This window comes from Hydra vulgaris, chromosome 05 (genome assembly GCF_038396675.1).
Source record: "Hydra vulgaris chromosome 05, alternate assembly HydraT2T_AEP".
NCBI classification, from domain to species: Eukaryota; Metazoa; Cnidaria; class Hydrozoa; order Anthoathecata; family Hydridae; genus Hydra; species Hydra vulgaris.
The window spans coordinates 2,229,911-2,250,526 of record NC_088924.1 but is presented as its reverse complement, the minus strand read 5'-3'; the positions used below and the strand labels follow the sequence as shown (position 1 = coordinate 2,250,526).

The 20,616-nt window shown below is 27.7% G+C and overlaps 1 protein-coding gene across 1 annotated transcript; it reads left to right on the top strand.

The window, feature by feature from the left end:
- Positions 1 to 3,992: 3,992 nt before the first annotated feature.
- LOC136071791 (bone morphogenetic protein receptor type-1B-like) lies at positions 3,993 to 19,993 on the top strand. The gene is made up of 8 exons (XM_065797085.1): positions 3,993 to 4,193; positions 15,815 to 15,970; positions 16,399 to 16,539; positions 17,498 to 17,600; positions 17,764 to 17,875; positions 18,055 to 18,718; positions 19,540 to 19,670; positions 19,754 to 19,993. Exons 1-8 carry the CDS (start codon positions 4,139 to 4,141, stop codon positions 19,922 to 19,924), a joined length of 1,533 nt encoding a protein of 510 aa, XP_065653157.1. The 5' UTR covers positions 3,993 to 4,138; the 3' UTR covers positions 19,925 to 19,993.
- Positions 19,994 to 20,616: the final 623 nt, after the last annotated feature.

The following is a 20,616-nucleotide window of genomic DNA, read 5'->3' as shown; positions in this document are numbered from 1 at the left end:
GCTTTTTTTGATATAGTTAAAACTTTAACAGAAATTTCTTTAAAAAATTCGAAAAGAGAAGAACAAGCTGATTTTACAGAAAAAACTAAAACTAAAAGATTTAGCCAACATATTGCTTATCAAGTACAGTTTTATAAAGAGAAAATTTTCAGATATAAACTCAGCTAATGATGACAATACATGTGACAGTTGCAAGTGCAAAAAGGTCCTTCAACAAATTAAAGTTAATCAAAACATATTTAAGATATAGCATATCTCGGGAACGTCTCAAATATTGTACAATTTTGGCAATAGAGAACGAAAAAGGCACAAACATTAGAATTAGATATAGTAATTGCGGAATTTGAGAATAAGAAGGCAATAAAATTTATATTTAAGGTAGTTGAATAAATAAAAAATTTCTTAGCATATTCCTTTGATTTTTTTTTCTATTCTTTAAAAGAATTCTAAGAATCAAAACGTCTGAAGATAGTATAGCTCTTATGAATTAAAAAATTCTGTCATTGTTACTTATGAAACAAGCACATTTATTGTAATAGGTAAGGTAAAGTTAATTTTTAACAAGCTCTTTTATAGTCATAGGTGAGGTAAAGTTAATTTTTTGATATTAAGTATACTTCCCTCAAACATAATTTCAATGTTCATTTTTTTGTTAAAATATTTTGTGCAGAGATTCTAGAATCTTTTTTTACAAAATAAATATTACCTATTTACCTAATTGTGTTTTATTAACTAGATTAAAGCAAACATTGCATTTTTTTATTTTTAAGTGTAATAGAAAAAATTTTTAGGAGGGCCCGATCACTTTTTTTGCAAAGGGAGGATGGAGGGTCTAAAACTCATTATTACACCCCTGGCAAAAACCGAGTTGCAATTTTCATTCTCTAATAAACTTCAAAGGTTCAAAAAGCATATAATATCTACTGTCCAAAAATTGTGGGCGAGCACTTACCTTACCTTACATTTACTTTACTTACAAAGCACCTTTATATATATATATATATATATATATATATATATATATATATATATATATATATATATATATATATATATATATATATATATATATATATATATATATATATGTATATATATATATAGCAATTGCAATCCCGGTATTGTCTAATATCAATCCCGGGATTCCCTTTAAGATCAAACAAAACAAAGAGTAATGAAAAAATATATAAAGCGAAAACAATGCGAAACAATGGCTCGGACATATCACGGTCAGATATGGCTATCCACATTAATAATTTTTTTGGAAATTTATTTTTTTCTATAAAACGAACACTTTCTGGGCATGTCTTTTTGTTGTTTGTGTAGTATCCAGAATTTCCACGCATGTTGTCTCCTGCAAAACAAAAGTATTTTTCGTCATCAATGACTAGAAGCGATTTTGCGTTATAGAGTTGGTTAACTAGTTTCCTGCTTCTTTTCTTTGCCTTTATTTGTTGTTCTATAGTGTATTTTGGAGTCTTTTCACGTTTTCTATATTTAACTTTCATTTTTTTTAACTGACGACCAATTGTCGATTGATTTACACCGAATTTAATACCTATTTTTCTCTGACTAACCCCTTTTCGACTGTTGACAAGTCTCGTTAATTGGGCTTTCTTTTCTCTAGTCCAGGATGTCGGACGACCAGGATGCTTTCTATCAGAAAACGATTGAACAGTTTCAAGTCTTTTTAGGTTATCATATATTGTATTTCGAGCAAATCCTTCCTTTTCAAAATGATTTACGATTTTTTTTTTTTTTTTTTTTTTTATATTAGGTTTATTTACAAAAAACATTTTTAGTCGTTTTCGAAAAGATTCTCGTTCAGCTGCATTTAACCTCATTTTAAATAATTGTGTTTCAAATAATAAAGTTTATATTTTATAGAACATTTATGCCTACACATAAAACCACAAAAACTAATTATTATTCTCAAATAATGAAATTAGGATTTGTTCAATAACTTCCGCATCACCCGTTATAATTTACTTTTCTTAAATTAATGTACTTTTTTATAAAGGCTTTTATCTTTTATATTATATTGAAGTTTTACATTGTGTTTTTAACAATTTTAATTTATTTTTAACTTGTAAAGTCTTAATTTAATTTTTAATTTAATTTACAGGGGCTCTATAAAAAGATTGTGGTAACTTTCACTCCTATCTTCTCTGAGCCTGCCTTTTTTTTTTAATACTATTTATTTCATGTAAAAGTTTCTTTTTAATACATATATATATATATATATATGATGATGATGATGATGATGATGATGATGATGATGATAAACTTTATATATTAGTAAAGATTTCCAGAAAGTTAAAGGATTATAATCATATTTTAGGCTAACTGAATGTTTAAATATACACATTTAAACACTCGGTTAGCCTAAAATATGATTTATGTTATAACTGTTCTTAAAGATAATCATAATAGTATATATATTGCTTTAAGTCTCAGGCTTCTAATTGTAAAAACAAAGAAGAACAAAAAATCTCACACAGAAATGGAAATGACCAATAATAATGCTTGTCAAAATAATATCCCGCCTCATTCACCAAAAAAAGATTTTTAAAAAAAGCAGAAACTACAATTTATATCAGAAAATATTTTACTTAAGTTTAAAAATCTTAAAATAAAAAAATAATTGATTGGAAAGTTATGGATTAGTTGTCATTTATTAATACTATCAAGCTCATTTTCAGATAATAGTTAACATTAAGTCTTATTATTATTATTATTGTTATTATTGTTATTATTATTATTGTTATTATTATAAATTAGTAGTTAAGTTATCAACCAGATCGTTTAGAAATACAATATACGAAAACGACCAATCTTCCGATCCTTAAGACACTCCACTTCAGCCATTTTTCTATGCAGAGACGCTTACTACAGACATCAAATAGTTCGGGCATGTCACCATGCCCGACTCTTTGATCTCTGTAATAAGCGTCTAATACGTCTAAACGGTTTTGTAAAAAATAAATAAGACCTCAACATCTCTGAGAATTACGTACAGAACGTCTGGACGTTTTGGTAATAAATAAAAACCGCAAAAACTCTGGTACCGTGACAACCAACCCAATTCCTCTTGCGTAATACGTGTTGTAAAAGTATATTTATTTATATTTAATACGTGCTTAAAAAAGTTTATTTTATTAACAATTTTAATATTTCCGGCTCAAGTAATTCAATAAATATTTGAACCAAGCAATAAGCAAAAGTCGATTTGTATAGAATGCAGATAGGTACTCATGCGCAAAGTTATTGCTTAGAAAAATTGATTCTCTAAATATCAACTGATTAAAAATTTATCCAAACAAATTATTTACACTCTTTTATATTTACTTTATTATATTTAAACTTCAAAATGAAATTCTTTCGGAATAATTTTTGAAGTGTTTTTTCCATAATTAATCGCAAATATCAAACAATTCATTCTATAGGCATTTTTCCTTTCTTCCAAAAACATAACAAACAACGCCAAAACTCTTTTTCCTTTATCATTTATTGAAGTTTATTGAACATATTTCTCATTTAGTTGCCTTTTTTTATTTATTTTTTTTAAATTTGTTTTTGTGTTAAGCTTTTTCTTTTTTTTTAAAAAGTAAATCTGTTAAAAGCGTTTAAAGTTATATTGTTCTGAAAAATTATTGTATATTAAATATATATTTTAAACACTTTAGTAATTTAAAATATCAAATTTTTTTTTTTAACTTTAAATTATAAAACTTGAATTTTCGTATGAAGGTTTCAATTCTAGGCAAGTTTATTATGATGACAAAAAATCCTGAGCAGCTAAATACTAAAAAGCCATTAAATGAATATTATCTAAGTTAGTTGTATTTATATTCATAAATTAAATTTTACATTATATTTATAAAAACAATTTTAGGAATAAAACTTTTTATATTAAAAAAAAAATTGTGATAATAAAAACTAATTACTGGGAGAAAAAAAACTCATAATTTTAAATCCTTTCCTATTCAATTGCTATCGCTCTTAATTATTCGAGTAGGCGTGTCTTCAGTTAAACAATGTTGATAAGTTCTCTAGGTCCGTAATAGATAAAAAATATCTGACAAAAAGCGATTTTTATTTATTTTGAAGAAAATATTATTAATATTGAAGAACAAAAATGTCGATAATATTAGTTTTTTTGATATGCAATTATATTCTACACTATTTACAAGGTAAAGGAATAAAGAAAGCTATTAGTACAGTTTATTATATTTGTTCTTTCATTTATTAGTAAATAATAATAAAAAAAATCGTTACAAAATTAATGTATGCAATTCAATCTTTTTTTTTTTTTTAAAGAGAAAATTGTTTTCTTAGTTAGCACATTATATTTGAAAAACGTTAAATCTTACTAGGCATTTGCTGTTGTTCAGTTTTTTGAATTTTATTTCAAGTTATTAAATGTTACTATTTCTAATATACTTTTTATATTAGAAATATTATTATTTATTGTTATAGCTCTTTTAGTTTCTGCTCCTGTGGGAAAAAATTTTTTGTAGACACTTTTTCCTAAATAATAAGTAACCTGGTTTATGCATACTGAGAATTTAAATCAATAAGTTGGACTTTGTTAAATTTGTAAATTTGATTTGTGGACCAAATATCAAAAAATGGACTACAAAAAGTAAACAAAAAAACAGACAGCATTATTTTTTGAAAAAAAGCAACCAAATTCAATCTTTGCTCAATTGTTTTTTAATTTTATTTCAAATGTGTTAAATAAAACTTTCCATTATTAAAAATAAAATAAAAGTAAATAAAACTGTAAAACAAAACTACAGAATTGGTAAAAATCAACTAAAATCGGAAAATTTAATTTAAAAAAAAAATAATATTAAATTGAATAGGGTTTCTATTTTTTTGCCTCTTTGTTGTGTAAAACAGAATAGTTTTACTTTATTACAACTGAATAAAAAATAACTCATTCTTTTTGCATTATAATAATTTTTATACTTTGTTGCATAACGTTTGCATCGATTACAGCTTGGCATCTGTGGTGCATGTCACATCATTTTCAGCATTTTGTATATATTCCATTTCCAGCATTTTTTATATATCTTTTATTTTTTCTTACTTTGGGTCATTATCTTGCTGAAATAGATGTGTATATATATTTTATATATTCTTAGTTTGAATTGGTGAGTTAAAATATAATGTTGCTTATGTTGGTTGATTATTATATCAACTCTATACATGTTTCCTATGTCATAAGCAGCAAATGCACCCCATGACTTTTTAAATCATGTTTTGCTGTGAAATTTGTACACTCTGAATTATATGATCCACCTTTTTTTTCATATTCTTTCTCAATTATCATATTGTAGCATAAAAGGTGACTCACCTGGTAATATGATATGTTTCTGTTGATTTTAAAGTCCAGATTAAGTGTTCGTTTCAGTCTCTTATCTTAGGTATGAAATGTTAAAAACTTTAAAAAAAAAACAGTATAAAGTTACATTTAACTCTTTAAAAAGAGGAAAACTGTAATGTAAAACATTAAATATGATTTTAAAGAAATCTGTTTTTGAGCTGTCGTTAATTAGTGGACCTGCCTCTTTTATTAATTTTTTTTTTAACTTCAATTATTAAAATAGTGTAGTATTATACTAACACAGAAAACCCATAAAGTGTCAATCAGTTTTACTTTATTTTTAAAATGCATATAGTTTTTTCATTTAAGTTTTAATTACTTCTGGAGTTTAGTTAAATTTCAATAGTTTAGTTTATTTTATTATTTTATTGAAAGATATGGTATATTAGTAGTTCTAATTTTAATTTTCAAAATAAATTTTAAAAATAAGTAATACGTTATTGAGGTTTATGACTTTTTTAAAAAAATTCATTCTGTTTTATAATCTTGTTTTTCAATCGTTATCTTGCTCTTCATCTTTTCTCTTCCAGTAAATTACAACTCTAATTAGTGGTTGCTTGCAGCCTTGTTGGAAGGGAAGATGTTAAAAAAAATATATATATACATTTACAGGGCTCGAAATAAATGCTGGACATTGTCTGGCACTTGTATAGTAAAAAAACAACATCTATCGGTCATTTTGTCCGACATATTTTATGTGCATTTATTTTCTAATCATTTTAGTTGTTCCAAGATTATTAATAAACTCAGTATTGTATATAAACTTTAATTTTTGAACTTTTTATTTTTTATACAAAACAAAATTGAAGTTGAACACACGGCTACATAAATAAAATATATCAATTTTTGGAGTTAATTCATATTTTAAATAAGGCCAATGCATTACATTTGAATTAAGTAGCCCGGTTTCTATCATTCATATTAAAACGGTGCAATTAGTTATTAATTTAAATTTATAATTTCATATTTATTTTATTTTTTGGTCGATGATTTTAATAAATTTCAAACAAATACATTAGCTTTTAAAACCCCTTTAAAATTTATTTTATAAAAATTTTAACATCATAGTTATTTTCATGCTTATAGAAACCAGTACTTTTTATTGCACTATTAAATTTGAGTTGTTACCTAACGTTTTAATAGCTAAAAATTTTTGCTATTAAACTTTTAATAGCAAAAATTTTTAGCTATTAAAACGTTAGGTAACAACAAACGTTAGGTAACAACAAACGTTAGGTAACAACAAACGTTAGTTTATAAAGTAAATCCTAGAAAAAGTTTGTAAAGGTTTATAAAAAAATACATATTTATATTAATGTAATTACATATAATATTCTTTGATAATTTAAATGAAATGGGAAATGGGTTTATTGTAAACATTATAATTAATTTGTTACTTTATTTAATAAAGTAATAAGTAAACTTAATAATTTATGTATTTAATTTATTTACTTAGTAATTTATGTATTTAATAATTTTGTATTTTTATTATACATTTTTATTACATATTTAATAATTATATAATTTATGTATTTAATATATTTGCGTAATAATTTATGTATTTAATAATTTACAAAGCAAAGTATAGTAATTTTTAAAAAACATAATATAAATATATTTTCCTTTTTAATTTTATTTTTTTGAGCTTTTATTTTTTCTTTTTCTTTAAGATTTTCTTTTTGTCAGATAATTTATCTTACAAATTTTCTTTTTATTTTCAGCACATTTTGAAATGCCTAGAGTTGTCAGGAACGGCGTTCGATTGCACTTCTTTAAATTTTATCGAACATGTCTGGCAAACTTGAGTCTTTATTGGACAAATTGTCCAGTAGAAAAAAGTTCATTATTTTGAGCCCTGTTATATATATATATATATATATATATATATATATATATATATATATATATATACACACATGTATATATAAATATATATATATATATATATATATATATATATATATATATATATATATATACACAGGGCTATTCTAGGAAAATAATTTGGGTGGCGGTACCCCCCATGCCAGCGAAATTTGCCAAAAATATTGCCGAATGTTTTTTTTCATTTTTTCGCAAAAAAAAGCAATATTTGCTGTATAAAAGAAAAGTCGAATTTGGGTGGCACCCAAATTGGTGCCAAAATACAATTAGTGCTGTCGAAAATAGCCTAGAATAGCTCCTGATTATATATATATATATATATATATATATATATATATATATATATATATATATATATATATATATATATATATATATATATATATATATATATATATATATATATATACACATATATATATAAATTTTTTTTAAATTTTTCATTCTCTCCCAACAAGGCTGAAAGCAACCTCTATTGAGTATTGAGAGACAAAAAAACAAGAAATTAAAAGTGTTAAAAGCAAGGAAAGGGTTGACAGAAGAAAAATTGTAGATTGTATGAGTCAAGAAAAAATGGATATGGGAGAGAGTTCTAATGGGATGAAGTGCAGGGATCAAAACAAGACAAATACAATGTTTACAATGCCTTTTTGGACCTTTTATAGAAGAGAAAGGACATCATTAGAAGAACCAACCCAGATATGACAACAGTATACAGGGGCGAATAAGAGATTTGTAGAGGTAGAGAATGGAATCATGAGTAAGAAAATGGCTAGCACAATAAAGAGAAGCAAATGATTATCCAAGAAGATGTAAGAAGAGGACTCAGTGAGAGGGTTGCCATTCATCAATGTAGTTATGTCAGCAGTATTGTGATAGTTGTTTGCCGTAAATTAAAAACTCAAACAACTTGCTAATAATAAAACGAAGACTGATCAGATGATATTTGGAGGGGTCAGAATGTTTTCCAGTGTTTTTAAAAACCAGAACCATAAATGCCATGTTCCAGCAAGCAGGAAGACATAATTTAGATGGCTGAAATGTAGTCTGTACCACAACCCGTAGAAGAGTGTAATTGAGACTTTAGCAACCTGTTTAACTGGAAGAGTATGGCCATAAGATTCACAAGTTGAGTTAAAAGAAAAGTTCTTTGCAAATAGTTCAGTTTTATCCTTGGAGAGGTAATAAGATCAGTCCCATGAATGAGAGATGAAAAGTTATATCAGCATAAATGAGTTTTTTTTGGGGTATTCCGGAAATTCACTCAATTTTTGTAACAATATTTTTTTCTTTTTAATTCATTCAAATTATCTTTTTTATATATTAGAAATTTCGTTTTGTAAAAAAATAGTATTCCATTGAAAAAACAGAAAAGTTGAAGAATGTCTTTATAATATAAATTCAACACTGAAAAAAAAAATGCCTCACATGAACGGTGCAAAACAGATAAAGAATCTATTGATGATCATGCAAAAAAGTGCAGAAAAAGCATAGCTGACAAATGTTCTACAGCAGAAAGTTATAAAAATAAAAAGTATTGATCTCTGAACCATTGTCTAACATTTTATATTTAAAAAGTAAATAAATTAATCGCTTTGCAGATTGTAAAGCAATTTCTATTGCAGACGCCTAAAGCAATTTCTGTTAAGCAACTTTTTATCATTTTTTAACTTTTAAATTATTCTATAAGTGGTAAGATAAAAGAAGTAATTAATTTTATAAAAAACCATTTTGACGATTAACCCTTTAGCGCCCACGATATCCAAATGTATAGCAGTGGTTTTACTAACTATTTAAACCGTATCATAATATCTTATTTAATACAAATTATATTAATTTAATAAGTTTGACCATTTACCTAATAACTCATTGTGGTTTAATGGTAAATAGCAGTGTTTATTTGTTCTAAAATCAAATTCTTCTTGAAGTGGTATCACGCTCCTAAAAAGTTACTTTCCTTTTCTTTTAATTAAAGGGGTCTATGTAAATATTTGGATTATCTTTTTTGATAAAAAATGTTTTTAAAGGACTGGACTGCATGGGGAAACCAATTGAATGCTAAAGATGTTTTTAAAAAGCTATTTATTAATGTTGCTTTTTCATGGTATCCATATGGCTACTACGGGCAGAATGTGTTAAAATAATATTATGTGCTTTTATATAAACATTTTATCTTGAGAGAATTATATTCAGAAACATAACACTATGAATTAGTACTTTGCGAATTTATTTAAAAGCATTTCTCCCTCTTAAGATATATTAAATCCCTTCCAAGTGATTTAATGCTTGTTATTAGGAGTGTAAGTTTTAATAGATGTTTTTTCTTGTAGTTATTTGCCTCTTTTTTTATCATTATTGTGCAAGTAAAAAATATAAATGCCTAAGAAAAACTATTATACAACTGAAGAAGCTCTTGAGTTTATTTTAAATCCAGCATTATGTTCTGAACTTTCTGATATTGACAGTGATATAATTGATGAAATTGAGTTTGAAGTATCACTAAGAATAGATAACATTGTTATGGAAGAAAATAATGACAATTTTAAAGAACATGCTGAAGTTCAAAGTGAGGCTATTGATGATAATAATATAGAAGTTGATGATCTTTCAAAATATGACAGCCATAAGTATAGATGGCACTCATTTAAACAACTTAATATTAATACAGAATTTTATGGCACAAGATTTTCTCTTCCACCATGTAGTACAGATAGCATAACGCCTCTTAACTATTTTCAGATGTTTTGGAAAAATGAATTAAACGAACTTATTGCTGAACAAACCAATTTATATAGTGTCCAAAAAAAATCAAAGTCAATAGTTACTACTTCAGGCAATATTGAGCAATTAATTGGTATACAGATGCTTATGTCAATTGTAAAGTTTCCAAGTTGCCGAATGTATTGGGCAGCTGAAACAAAGTACCCTCCAATAGCTGACATTATGTCAAGAAATCGGTATATGTGTTTAAGAGAATGCTTACGTTTTAATGATAATTCAAGAAAAGACGAATTAGAAAACAAAAACAATAAAATGTTTAAAATACAACCAGTTTTGGATCACGTTAGAAATAACTGCACAATGATTGAACCTGAAATCGAACAATCCATTGATGAGCAAATTATACCAGCTAAAACAAAATACAGTGGCATTAGGCAGTATAATCCCAAGAAGCCGATTAAATGGGGTTTTAAAAATTTTGTTCCGGCAGGGAAATCTGGCATTATGTTTGACTTTTTTTTATACTCAGGTTCATCTCGCAATGGTAAGAAATGCACTGGTGCCTATGTAGTATTAAAGTTGTTAGAGAAATTATCAAAAAATCATAATTTTAAAGTTTTTTTTTGATAATTGGTTTTGTTCAATGCAGTTATGTCTTGCACTCAAAGAAATGGGATTTTTAGTTTCTGCTACTATTCAACCTGATCGGACAAAAGGATGTCAATTAGCTACAGAAAAGGATTTAAAAAATCTAGGAAGAGGAAGTCAAAGTTTTAAAATTGATGCTAATTCGGGATCGATTTTAGCAAAATGGTATGACAACAAATGTGTTAATTTGATTTCAACTTACTGTGATCCTGGATTAGTAAGCAAAATAAAGAGATGGGATCGAAAAGATAAAAAGTATATTGAAATTGATTGCCCTAGTGTAGTACAAGAGTATAATAAATCAATGGGTGGAGTAGATCTTGCAGATATGTTGATTTCATTATACAGAACGACGATAAAAACAAGAAGATGGTACTTAAAAGTTTTCTTTCACTGTCTTGATATTGCGAAAGTAAATGGGTGGTTTGTTTACCGTCGTCACTGTGATCAAGTTAAGGTGCCTAAAAAATCTCAAATGAGTTTATTAAAATTTACTTCAGATGATGCTTCTGGTTTAATTAGTTCAAGAAAAATACATAGCACAATTGGACGACCATTAAAAAGAAAATCAGATAACGCACCAATACCTGAAAAAAAAAGCAACCTCTAAATATTCCAGTAAATGATTCCAGATACGACAATATTAGTCATTGGCCAGAATTCAGGGAGAGAAAAAACAAATGTCGTTTTTGCAAAACAGGCCAAGGAAGAGTGTATTGCAAAAAATGTAACTTGTGTCTTTGCATGAGCAATTCAAGAAACTGTTTTTTTAATTTTCATTATAAATAAAAAGTCATACTAAATTATTTTTCAGAGACCTCTTGACCTCGAAGTGTTGAACATTTTCAACTATGCTTTTATTTAGAAATATATTGGAATTATCTATATAAAAATTTTTTTACTTTTAATTTGACAAACTTTCTAAGATTACTTCCCTTAATGCCCATAGTATCCGTATGGATACCACCTATATCTTGAAAACTGCTTATGTCAGCTAAAAATTTTTTTTTGAATAACCATTAGAGACAGTAATTATTCCATTTTCTTAAAGGAAATAATTTTTACTCAAAGATTTCAAATGGTGGGCCTTAAAGGGTTAAGTAAAATAGATTTTTACACAAGTTTGAATGGCAATTATATTGGATATAAGCGCTATTTACAAATGAAGATAATTCAGACTTACATTTAAAATTAAAACAAAAAAAACTTAACATAAATATATATATAACGCAACAACAATCATAAAAGTAAATTAAGTCTGTTTTTTTTCCTGACTTTTTTAAATACATGTATATATATATATATATATATATATATATATATATATATATATATATATATATATTGTTATTTAATATTATACTATGTATTATTATTCTGTTTTATGATTGGATGAAACTTCATCAGAAGGAGGTGAAATTTCATTAGAAGGAGATAAAGCTTCTTCAGAAAGAGATGAAACTTCACCAGAAGGAGAAACATATATTCTTACTTTTTAAAATTCTAGATGTGTTATGGTTTTCTTAGATACGTTTGGTTGATACAATGTTTGGTTAGATTAGTTCTTTAAATAGTTTTAATGTGTTATGTAAACATAAATGACTATTCTTTCATGTGCTTTCGTTTAGCATCACTTCACTCTATTGCCTTTCTCTTTGTTCTATATCGCTCTCCTTCATCTCAAGATTGCACTCTTTTTGACGTTATTTCTGATCATATTGATCAAGCCCTCTCTCTTTATCCATCAGCTAATATAGTTGTTGTCGGTGACTTTAATGTTCACCACTCTGAATGGCTTGGCTCTAGTTTACTTGCAGTGACTCTGCAGTGGCTCTAGTTTACTTGCAGTGACTTTTAGTCACCTTAGGTGCCCTTGGGTAGAAATCTTTTGTCTTCCTGTCGACAAATGTGCTTCTTACATAACTTCGTGGATTCAGGCTAGCATTGAATCTTTTGTTCCCTCTCGACGATTCCAGGTCAAGCCTCACTCTCCTCCATGATTTTCCTCACGCCCTGCTGCTGCGATTGCCAATCGAAACCGTTACTTCCATATTTATCAGCAAAACAACTCTCCAGAAAACAGATGTCTGTTTATTACTGCTAGAAACAATTGTAAAAAAGTTTTGTCTAACGCCAAAACCCGCTATTCTCAGGTCATGAAATCTCGTATATCATCTCAAAAATCAGGCTCTCGTGACTTTTGGAGAATCTTTAATAGTATCAATAATAAGGGCAAATCTTTAATTCCACCTCTCTTGTATGGTTCAGACTTTGTCACCTCACCTAAAGACAAAGCTGAATTGTTTGCTAAAAACTTTTCATCAATATCATCTCTTGATTCCACTAGTTGCGTTCTACCCGATATTGCCAACAGGTTGATCCATTGCTTGACATTCATATCACTCCAGCTTCTGTATCTAAAGTGATTTCCTGCCTAGACTCTTCTACAGCTTGTGGCCCGGACAACATACCTGTTATTGTCTTGCAGAAGTGTTCTCCGGAGCTGTTTTCTATACTCTCAAAACTATTCAACAAGTGCTTATCAGAGTCTTGTTTTCCAGCCTGCTGGAAAGCGGCATCTGTTATCCCTATCTTCAAAAATTCTGGAGAGCGATCTGATTTGTCTAACTACCGTCCCATAAGTCTTCTTCCTATCATAAGCAAAGTTTTTGAATCTTTGATTAACAAACACTTAGTTTCTCATCTTGAATCTAATAACTTACTCTCTCACCATCAATATGGACTTCTCATTCTACAGCTGATTTGCTAACAGTAATAACTGATAGGTTTTATCGTGCATTAGATAAAGGTGGAGAGGTTAAGGCCATCGCACTTGACATTTCAAAAACTTTTGACAAAGTTTGGCATGCTGGTCTTCTCCATAAGCTTTCTTCCTATGGTGTATCTTGCAACACCTTTAAGATTATTGAATCCTTCTTTTCCAATCGTAGTATAAAAGTTGTCCTCGATGGACAGCACTCTACTTCTTATTGTGTAACTTCAGGGGTTCCTCAAGGTTCTATCCTTGGCCCTATACTCTTTTTAATTAACATTAACGATCTTCCAAATATTCTCACATCTAAGGTGGCATTGTTTGCTGATGATACTACCATTTATTCTTGTCGTGATAAGAAAGCAACACTCTCTGATTGCTTGGAGGGGGCGTTTGAGCTTGAAAAGGATCTCATTTCTGCTACAGCATGGGGCTCAAAGTGGCTGGTGAACTTTAATTCAGATAAAACTCAATTTTTTTCAGCCAATCGTTATCGCAATAATTTAGATTTTTTTATATTTATGAACGGTGATGTACTCGATGAGTCATCTACTCTTCATCTTCTAGGATTAACTCTTACTTCCAATCTTTCTTGGAAATCATATATCAAATCAGTTACAAAATTAGCATCTGCTAAGGTTGCATCTCTTTATCGAGCTCGTCACTTTCTTACTTTGGATTCTATTCTCTATCTCTATAAATCTCAAATCCGGCCTTGTATGGAATACTGTTGCCATATCTGGGGCGGTTCTTCTAATGATGTTCTTTCTCTTTTAGACAAGGTGCAAAAACACTTTGTAAACATAGTTGGACCTGCTCTTGCAGCCAACCTCCAACCATTGTCACATCATCGTAATGTTGCTTCTCTTTCTCTTTTCTACAAATACTATAATGGGCACTGCTCTAAAGATCTAGCGTCTCTTGTGCCATCTACTAAAATTCATTCTCGTGTTACTCGTCACTCAATTAAATCTCATCTTTTTTCTGTGACTGTTCCTAAGTGCTCCAAAAACGCTTATTCGTCTAGTTTTTTTCCTCGAACATCAGCTCTTTGGAATTCGCTTCCTTCATCTTGCTTTCCTGATTCATATAATTTGCAATCCTTTAAGTCGTCTGTCAATTGTTATCTTGCTATACAATCTTCATCTTTTTTCTTTCAGTAACTTCCAACTTTAATTAGTGGTTGCTTGCAGCCTTGTTGGAAGCGAAGATTTTTAAAAAAAAAAAAAAAAAAAAAAAACAATATTATTTAAAGTTTTTACATAGTTTTCATTTGATGTAATTATTATTACAGTTTCTTTTTATTTTAAAATCACTTTTGTGCTAGATGCTGGGTTGAATAAAAAATGTGTGTTATTTAAGCATTGAACTTATAAATAATGTTAAATGTTTTTCTGTATTTTGCTATGCACTAATATTATTGCGACTTAGGGACTAAGACTAAGACTTAGGGATAAATTATGTAATGCTAAGTAGAAGATCTTAAACTGCGCGTCAATTTTAATCAAACTTAATTAGCTATTTTCTTTCTTTTTTCAACTTAAAGCTCTGCAATTGAAAACTTTTGACCTTTTTTTTTTTTTTATTAGTGAAATTTAGCGTTGCATAGTTTAAGGATCTTAGCAAAAAAAAAATGGTCCTAATAGCAGTCATTAAAAATCTTAACAAAAATTGAACAACAGCTTTTATTTTTCAAGTGTTTAGTAATGAGGTAGCAGTAAACATTACAAATATTGCAATGCAGTTTTACATACTAAACTTTTTTTTCTCCTTATGTTGTTGACCTCACCAAGGCCAAGAGGTCCACTACAGTTGACAAGGCTACTTTACTGTAGTTACAACCCACTTTCAACTTTTTTACTCTGAAATGTAAACCTTGAAGAATAAGGCTGCTGTGCGGAGAAACAAGTTGAGCGTGGTGCTTCTAGGGACGTGGTGTAAACTGAGAGTTTACAATGAAAAACTGGGGGTTTATGATGATAAATGCGGTTATAATGGAAAATGGGGGTGAATGATGGAAAGATTTAAAAACTAATAATGGTTTAATAATAAAATTTTTGATTTAAAATAATTTTAAACTCCAAAGTTAAAAACAAATTTTATTTTTATTTTTTTTGTTTATTTAAAATTTTTAAATAATTACATTTAAAATTAAAATTTTTGGATTAAAATTTAATGTTTATAAAACAATAAATAATTCGCAATAGTATCAAAAATTTTCTGCTGCTTTAGCAAAGTATGTTTATAATCTTTTTATTGCTTCATCAGCAAAATGTGTTGTTGTTTCTTTTTTCTGACAGCATCAATAGCTTTGTTGCTGACAAAAAAAAAAACTGATTGTGTAAAAAAATTAAAGTATCATAAACAAAAGTAATAAAATTTGTTTTTCTTTTTAGTATTAGCTTTGGAATGTTTTTGTAGTTTTCATTGCCCTCATGGAAGCACAAATGAGACATGTAACACAAATTATAAATGTTTTACAACACTCGAATACCTAGAAGGTACAAAAACAAAAGAATACAGATATGGATGTATGCCTCCTGAATTTGAAGGTTTTTTTTTTTAATTTTATAATTGATAATTTATTTCTTTATGAAAAACATTCTGCTTAATATATGAGTACTCTGCAGACGTCTGCTTAAATGCCTCATATTTATTTACTTCTGTATATTTACTACAATAAAGTATTAATACTGTAGTAAATATTTCATTTTATAGAAGTAAAATATAAAACTGCTAAGATAATAAAAAATTGTATAATAATATAATTTATATGACAAATACAGAATATAATAATCAATAGCTGAATAGATATAATGAATTTTTAAATAATAGATATAATGAATAGATATAATGAATTGTTAAAAATAATAATCAACAATTTTAAGTTTGTTTCTATAATTTTTTAAAGTTTATATAATGTTTGACTATGCTAATAATTTTCATTCAAATTGATTTGAATATTTTAAAATACAATTAGGAGGTATTTTTCAATGTCGACAGAAGCATATTCAACACGCAGTACCCATGGTGCTTAAATGTTGCAATGATCAGCCTAGATGCAATGAGAATTTAGTACTTGAGATTCCTATTGAAGAACAACAGAGATATGAAGAAGGCTGTAAGTTTTTTTACAAAATTAAAAAAAAATTAAATCGATATAGATGAACAGCAGTGGCATCGCTAGAGTTGGTGTCACCCTTCTAGACTTTCACTAACAGGTCTGACAACACAGGTTTCGAATTTCTGAAAAAAAAAAAGGGCTTTAAAAAAAGTAGGGACACACAAAATACAATCTTTTGATCTTGAATAAAAAACAAAAGATTTTTGTGTGAAATAAAGTAATAAAGAATAATAATAAATAATAAATACCCGAGTTATTAATGAAGAATATCGAAAAGTCAAAACCTAAAAACTATTGGTTAGGCCAAATACAAAAATAAATTAGTATGAGCAAAAATAAATTAGGATGAGCTCCTCATATTTGAATTTTTTATTTTGGTGTCACCCCTCTTTGTCAGGTTGTGGTGGTGTCACCTGGTTCAGCCCGCCCCCCCCCCCCCCCCTAGTGATGCCAGTAATGAATTCCTCCCCCCCCCCCTCCTCCTCCCTAGTGATGCCAGTAATAAATTCTTTATTACTTTCTCTAAGTTTCTTAGTTTTTTTAACTTTTTGCAATTACGTTGCAAATGGCAGGTATTTTTTTTAATGGATAGAAAGAACTTTATAAAAGAAACAAAATAAATCAAGAGAAAACAAAGGCAACAAAAGTAAGGGAAAAAAATTTAAAAAAAAAGTTAAAAAATCAATATTATCAAGTTTATTTATCATTTTAAGTTGTTGTTTATATGTTTTTTATTATTTTTAATTGCAGCATAATTATTATAATTTTGAATTTTTTTTTTTTTTAATTTTTCTTTGTTAATTTTATATTTTTAAGTTCATTCTATTGAATTGTTTACTATATAAACGTCATCTTATCAATGTAAGATTTTTGTAAATTTAAGAAATAAGGGTGATATAAAAAAAAAAAAAATTTAACAATAAAAAGGTTTTTTTAATCTTCCCTTTTTTTTAAGTTAACAAACACCACGTATTTCAGAGCCAGCAAATTGCATTGGTAGTTTCTGTCACACTTTCTATAATTTTTTTTGCCATGTTTGCAGCATATATTTACTTGAGGTAAGAGAGTTACATGCTTTTTGCTACATTTATGTTACAAGTGTTTATTTAAGTAACAAGTGTTTGTTTAGTGTTTTTTATTTATTTATTTTTTCTTATTTCAATAAAATAATATGTAATATGTCAAATAATAAAAAGTTAATTTTTTGTGTTTAATTTACAGGTATATAAAGTTGAAAAAACAAAAGAAATCAAATTGTGACAGGCAAGTTATGCTTCCTCCTTATGAAAAAACAGAAAATTCGACTTGTAGTACTGGATTGAAATCAAAATTGGTGATTTTTTTTCTTTCGTATGAAATTAAAAAATAATATTTAAAGTATTTTATTAAAGTTTTGAGTTTTTTGAAATGAAGGTAAAACCAAAACTGAAAGTGAAAGTAATAAGATAGATGGTACTAGTTAGCAGAAGATTTTCTTTTTGAAAACCTAAAAAATCGTTTTGTTAAATTTAGGCTCAACGATCTTTTGCCAGAGAAATTTCTATTGTCAAAGAAGTTGGTCGAGGACGCTTTAGTGTTGTTTATATTGGCTTATATCAAGATCAAGTTCTTGCTGTTAAAATTGTTGATGAGTCTGATGAATACTCTTGGCAGAGAGAACAACATTTCTATAAAACTGGATATCTTTGCCATGAGAACATACTTAGTTTTATTGGTGCTGATATTGTTGAAAGAAACACGGTTGCTAGGATGTTAATTACACAGTATCATCCTTTTGGATCTCTTTGTACTTTTTTGCAAAATCATTCATTTGATTTCTCAATTTTTTTCCGTCTTGTATATTCTTCTGTTTGTGGAATACGTTATCTCCACAATCCTATAAGTGGCTCACATGGTAAACCAGCAATAGCTCATCGGGATATTTCTAGTAGAAATATTCTTGTGAAAGATAACTTGCAATGTTGCATTAGTGATTTAGCCCTTGCGGTTGAAGAAAATGCTGGTGAATCTAAGTTGATTTCATCAAAGGCAAAACTTCCTAATCCAAGATATATGGCACCTGAAGTTCTTGAGAATCCCTACTACTCTAATCAGACTGTCTCTTTCTATCAGAAAGCTGATATGTATTCTTTCAGCTTAGTCATGTGGGAAATATTACTGAGATACGAAATAGAAGGTATTTTCTAAATTTTAATTTTTTTTTTTTAATTCTTAATGTTTCTTTATGTTTGTATTTTATCCTCATATATCTAAATATGAAGATAACCTCATTTAGCTTCATTCTTATACTCATGTCTAAATGACATCAAGTATTTCATTCTTATGTTATTATGAGTTCTCAAATTTTATAGTAAAAACTACAAAAGCATAAAATATTATGCTCAATTAATCTATAGTGTACACACTTTGACCTGTTTATTGTGCTCAAATTAATTTGAGCCTGCACTACAATAATAATAAAAGATACAATACAATCTCTCCAATTCGAACTTTATCGCAAAAAATAAGATTTTCGAATTATAGAAAGTTGACTTATTACGGTGACATTTCACGGTGACTTAACATTTAATCGAGTTATGGAGATTTTCGAATTAGGGAGATTCGAATTAGAGAGATTGTACTGTATATGATAATCAATCCTCTTGTTCTGTGTACTTGTGCATCATTTTCACGTTCAACACAAAAAAAACTGTAAAGATCTAAGTTAATTTTTTTTTTTTAATCCTTTAGATATCAAGTATTTCATCCTCATACTCATGTCTAAATGACATCAAGTATAAGGATGGAATATTTAATGTCATTTAGACATCGGTATTCAAAATGTATTTTTTACTTGACGTCTAAATGAGGTTGCTGACAGGAATCCAGAAAGTTTTAAATTTTTAAAGTTTTACTAGCAAGATTAAAAAATTTAGCTTTAATTGAAAATAACCTAACCCCCTAAATAAAAACTTATTTTCTTTACATGAATGCTAATAATTACAATTTTAAAACAAGGTGTTGCTGAACCATACCGACTTCCGTTTCAAGAGTACGTAGGACTTAATCCTTCTATAAATCAAATGACCGATATAATCAATGTTAAAAAGCTTACGCCTGAAATTCCTAAAAAATATATTCTTGATCAGGTAAATCAATTTTTTTGGTTAAGTTGTGTAACGCAGCGCCTAATAAAAATTCGATTTGTATTTTATTTTTTGTAACGTTTCAGAATGCTCGAAATATAATAAAATCTATGAAAAACTCAATGAGCTACTCAGCAATGTCTCGATTCTCGTCGTATCGCTTGAAAAAAAGTCTTAATAAATGCATGCAAGAAAAAACAAAGTTAACCGAAATTGGCGATACTAGCAATAACACCTGCTCAACGACGGTCACATAAAAATTAATTGTTTTGAAAAAATAAATTTTTGTACATATGTATTATATAGATATATTTAATGTTATAACACTGATGGCTTTTTATTTAATTTTTTATTTTGCATAAATATTTTCTATATTTTGATGGAGTGAAAAAAACTTTAGATAAGTTTAAGTTGTCATAAAATATGCAGGTGATCATCACGTGATCATCAAATTATCCTCATTTCGACTCAACTGCTGCCAAGATACTTATGCGTTTGTCATTCAAAGCTGTTTTAGCGCAATCAAAAACATAATATATGAAATATTATGTTAAATAAAATATTCAATAAAACCCTAGTTTTTAGTAAATTTATCCTCATTCATTGTTTTTAATAGTTTTTTTAAATAGTTTTTTAAGTTAATATTTTTTCAAGTTAATGTTCTTTTAAGTCAATATTTTTTTAAGTTAATATATATTTAAGGGGGAAAACCTCTCAAAAAAAAAATTTTTTTTCAGATAATTTAAAAAGCAAATTTATTAAGAAATCAAACGGTGAAAACCTTATTCAAAAATCTTTTTTTTTATATTAATAAATGATATTTTTGTACAACCACCTACGCTCAATATTACCTAGCAACGCCCCTAGTTACAGAAAAATTGTCAATAAAACACACCTAGGCCCTATCCTATAAAACTTTTACAATATTGTAAACTTTACAATGTAATGA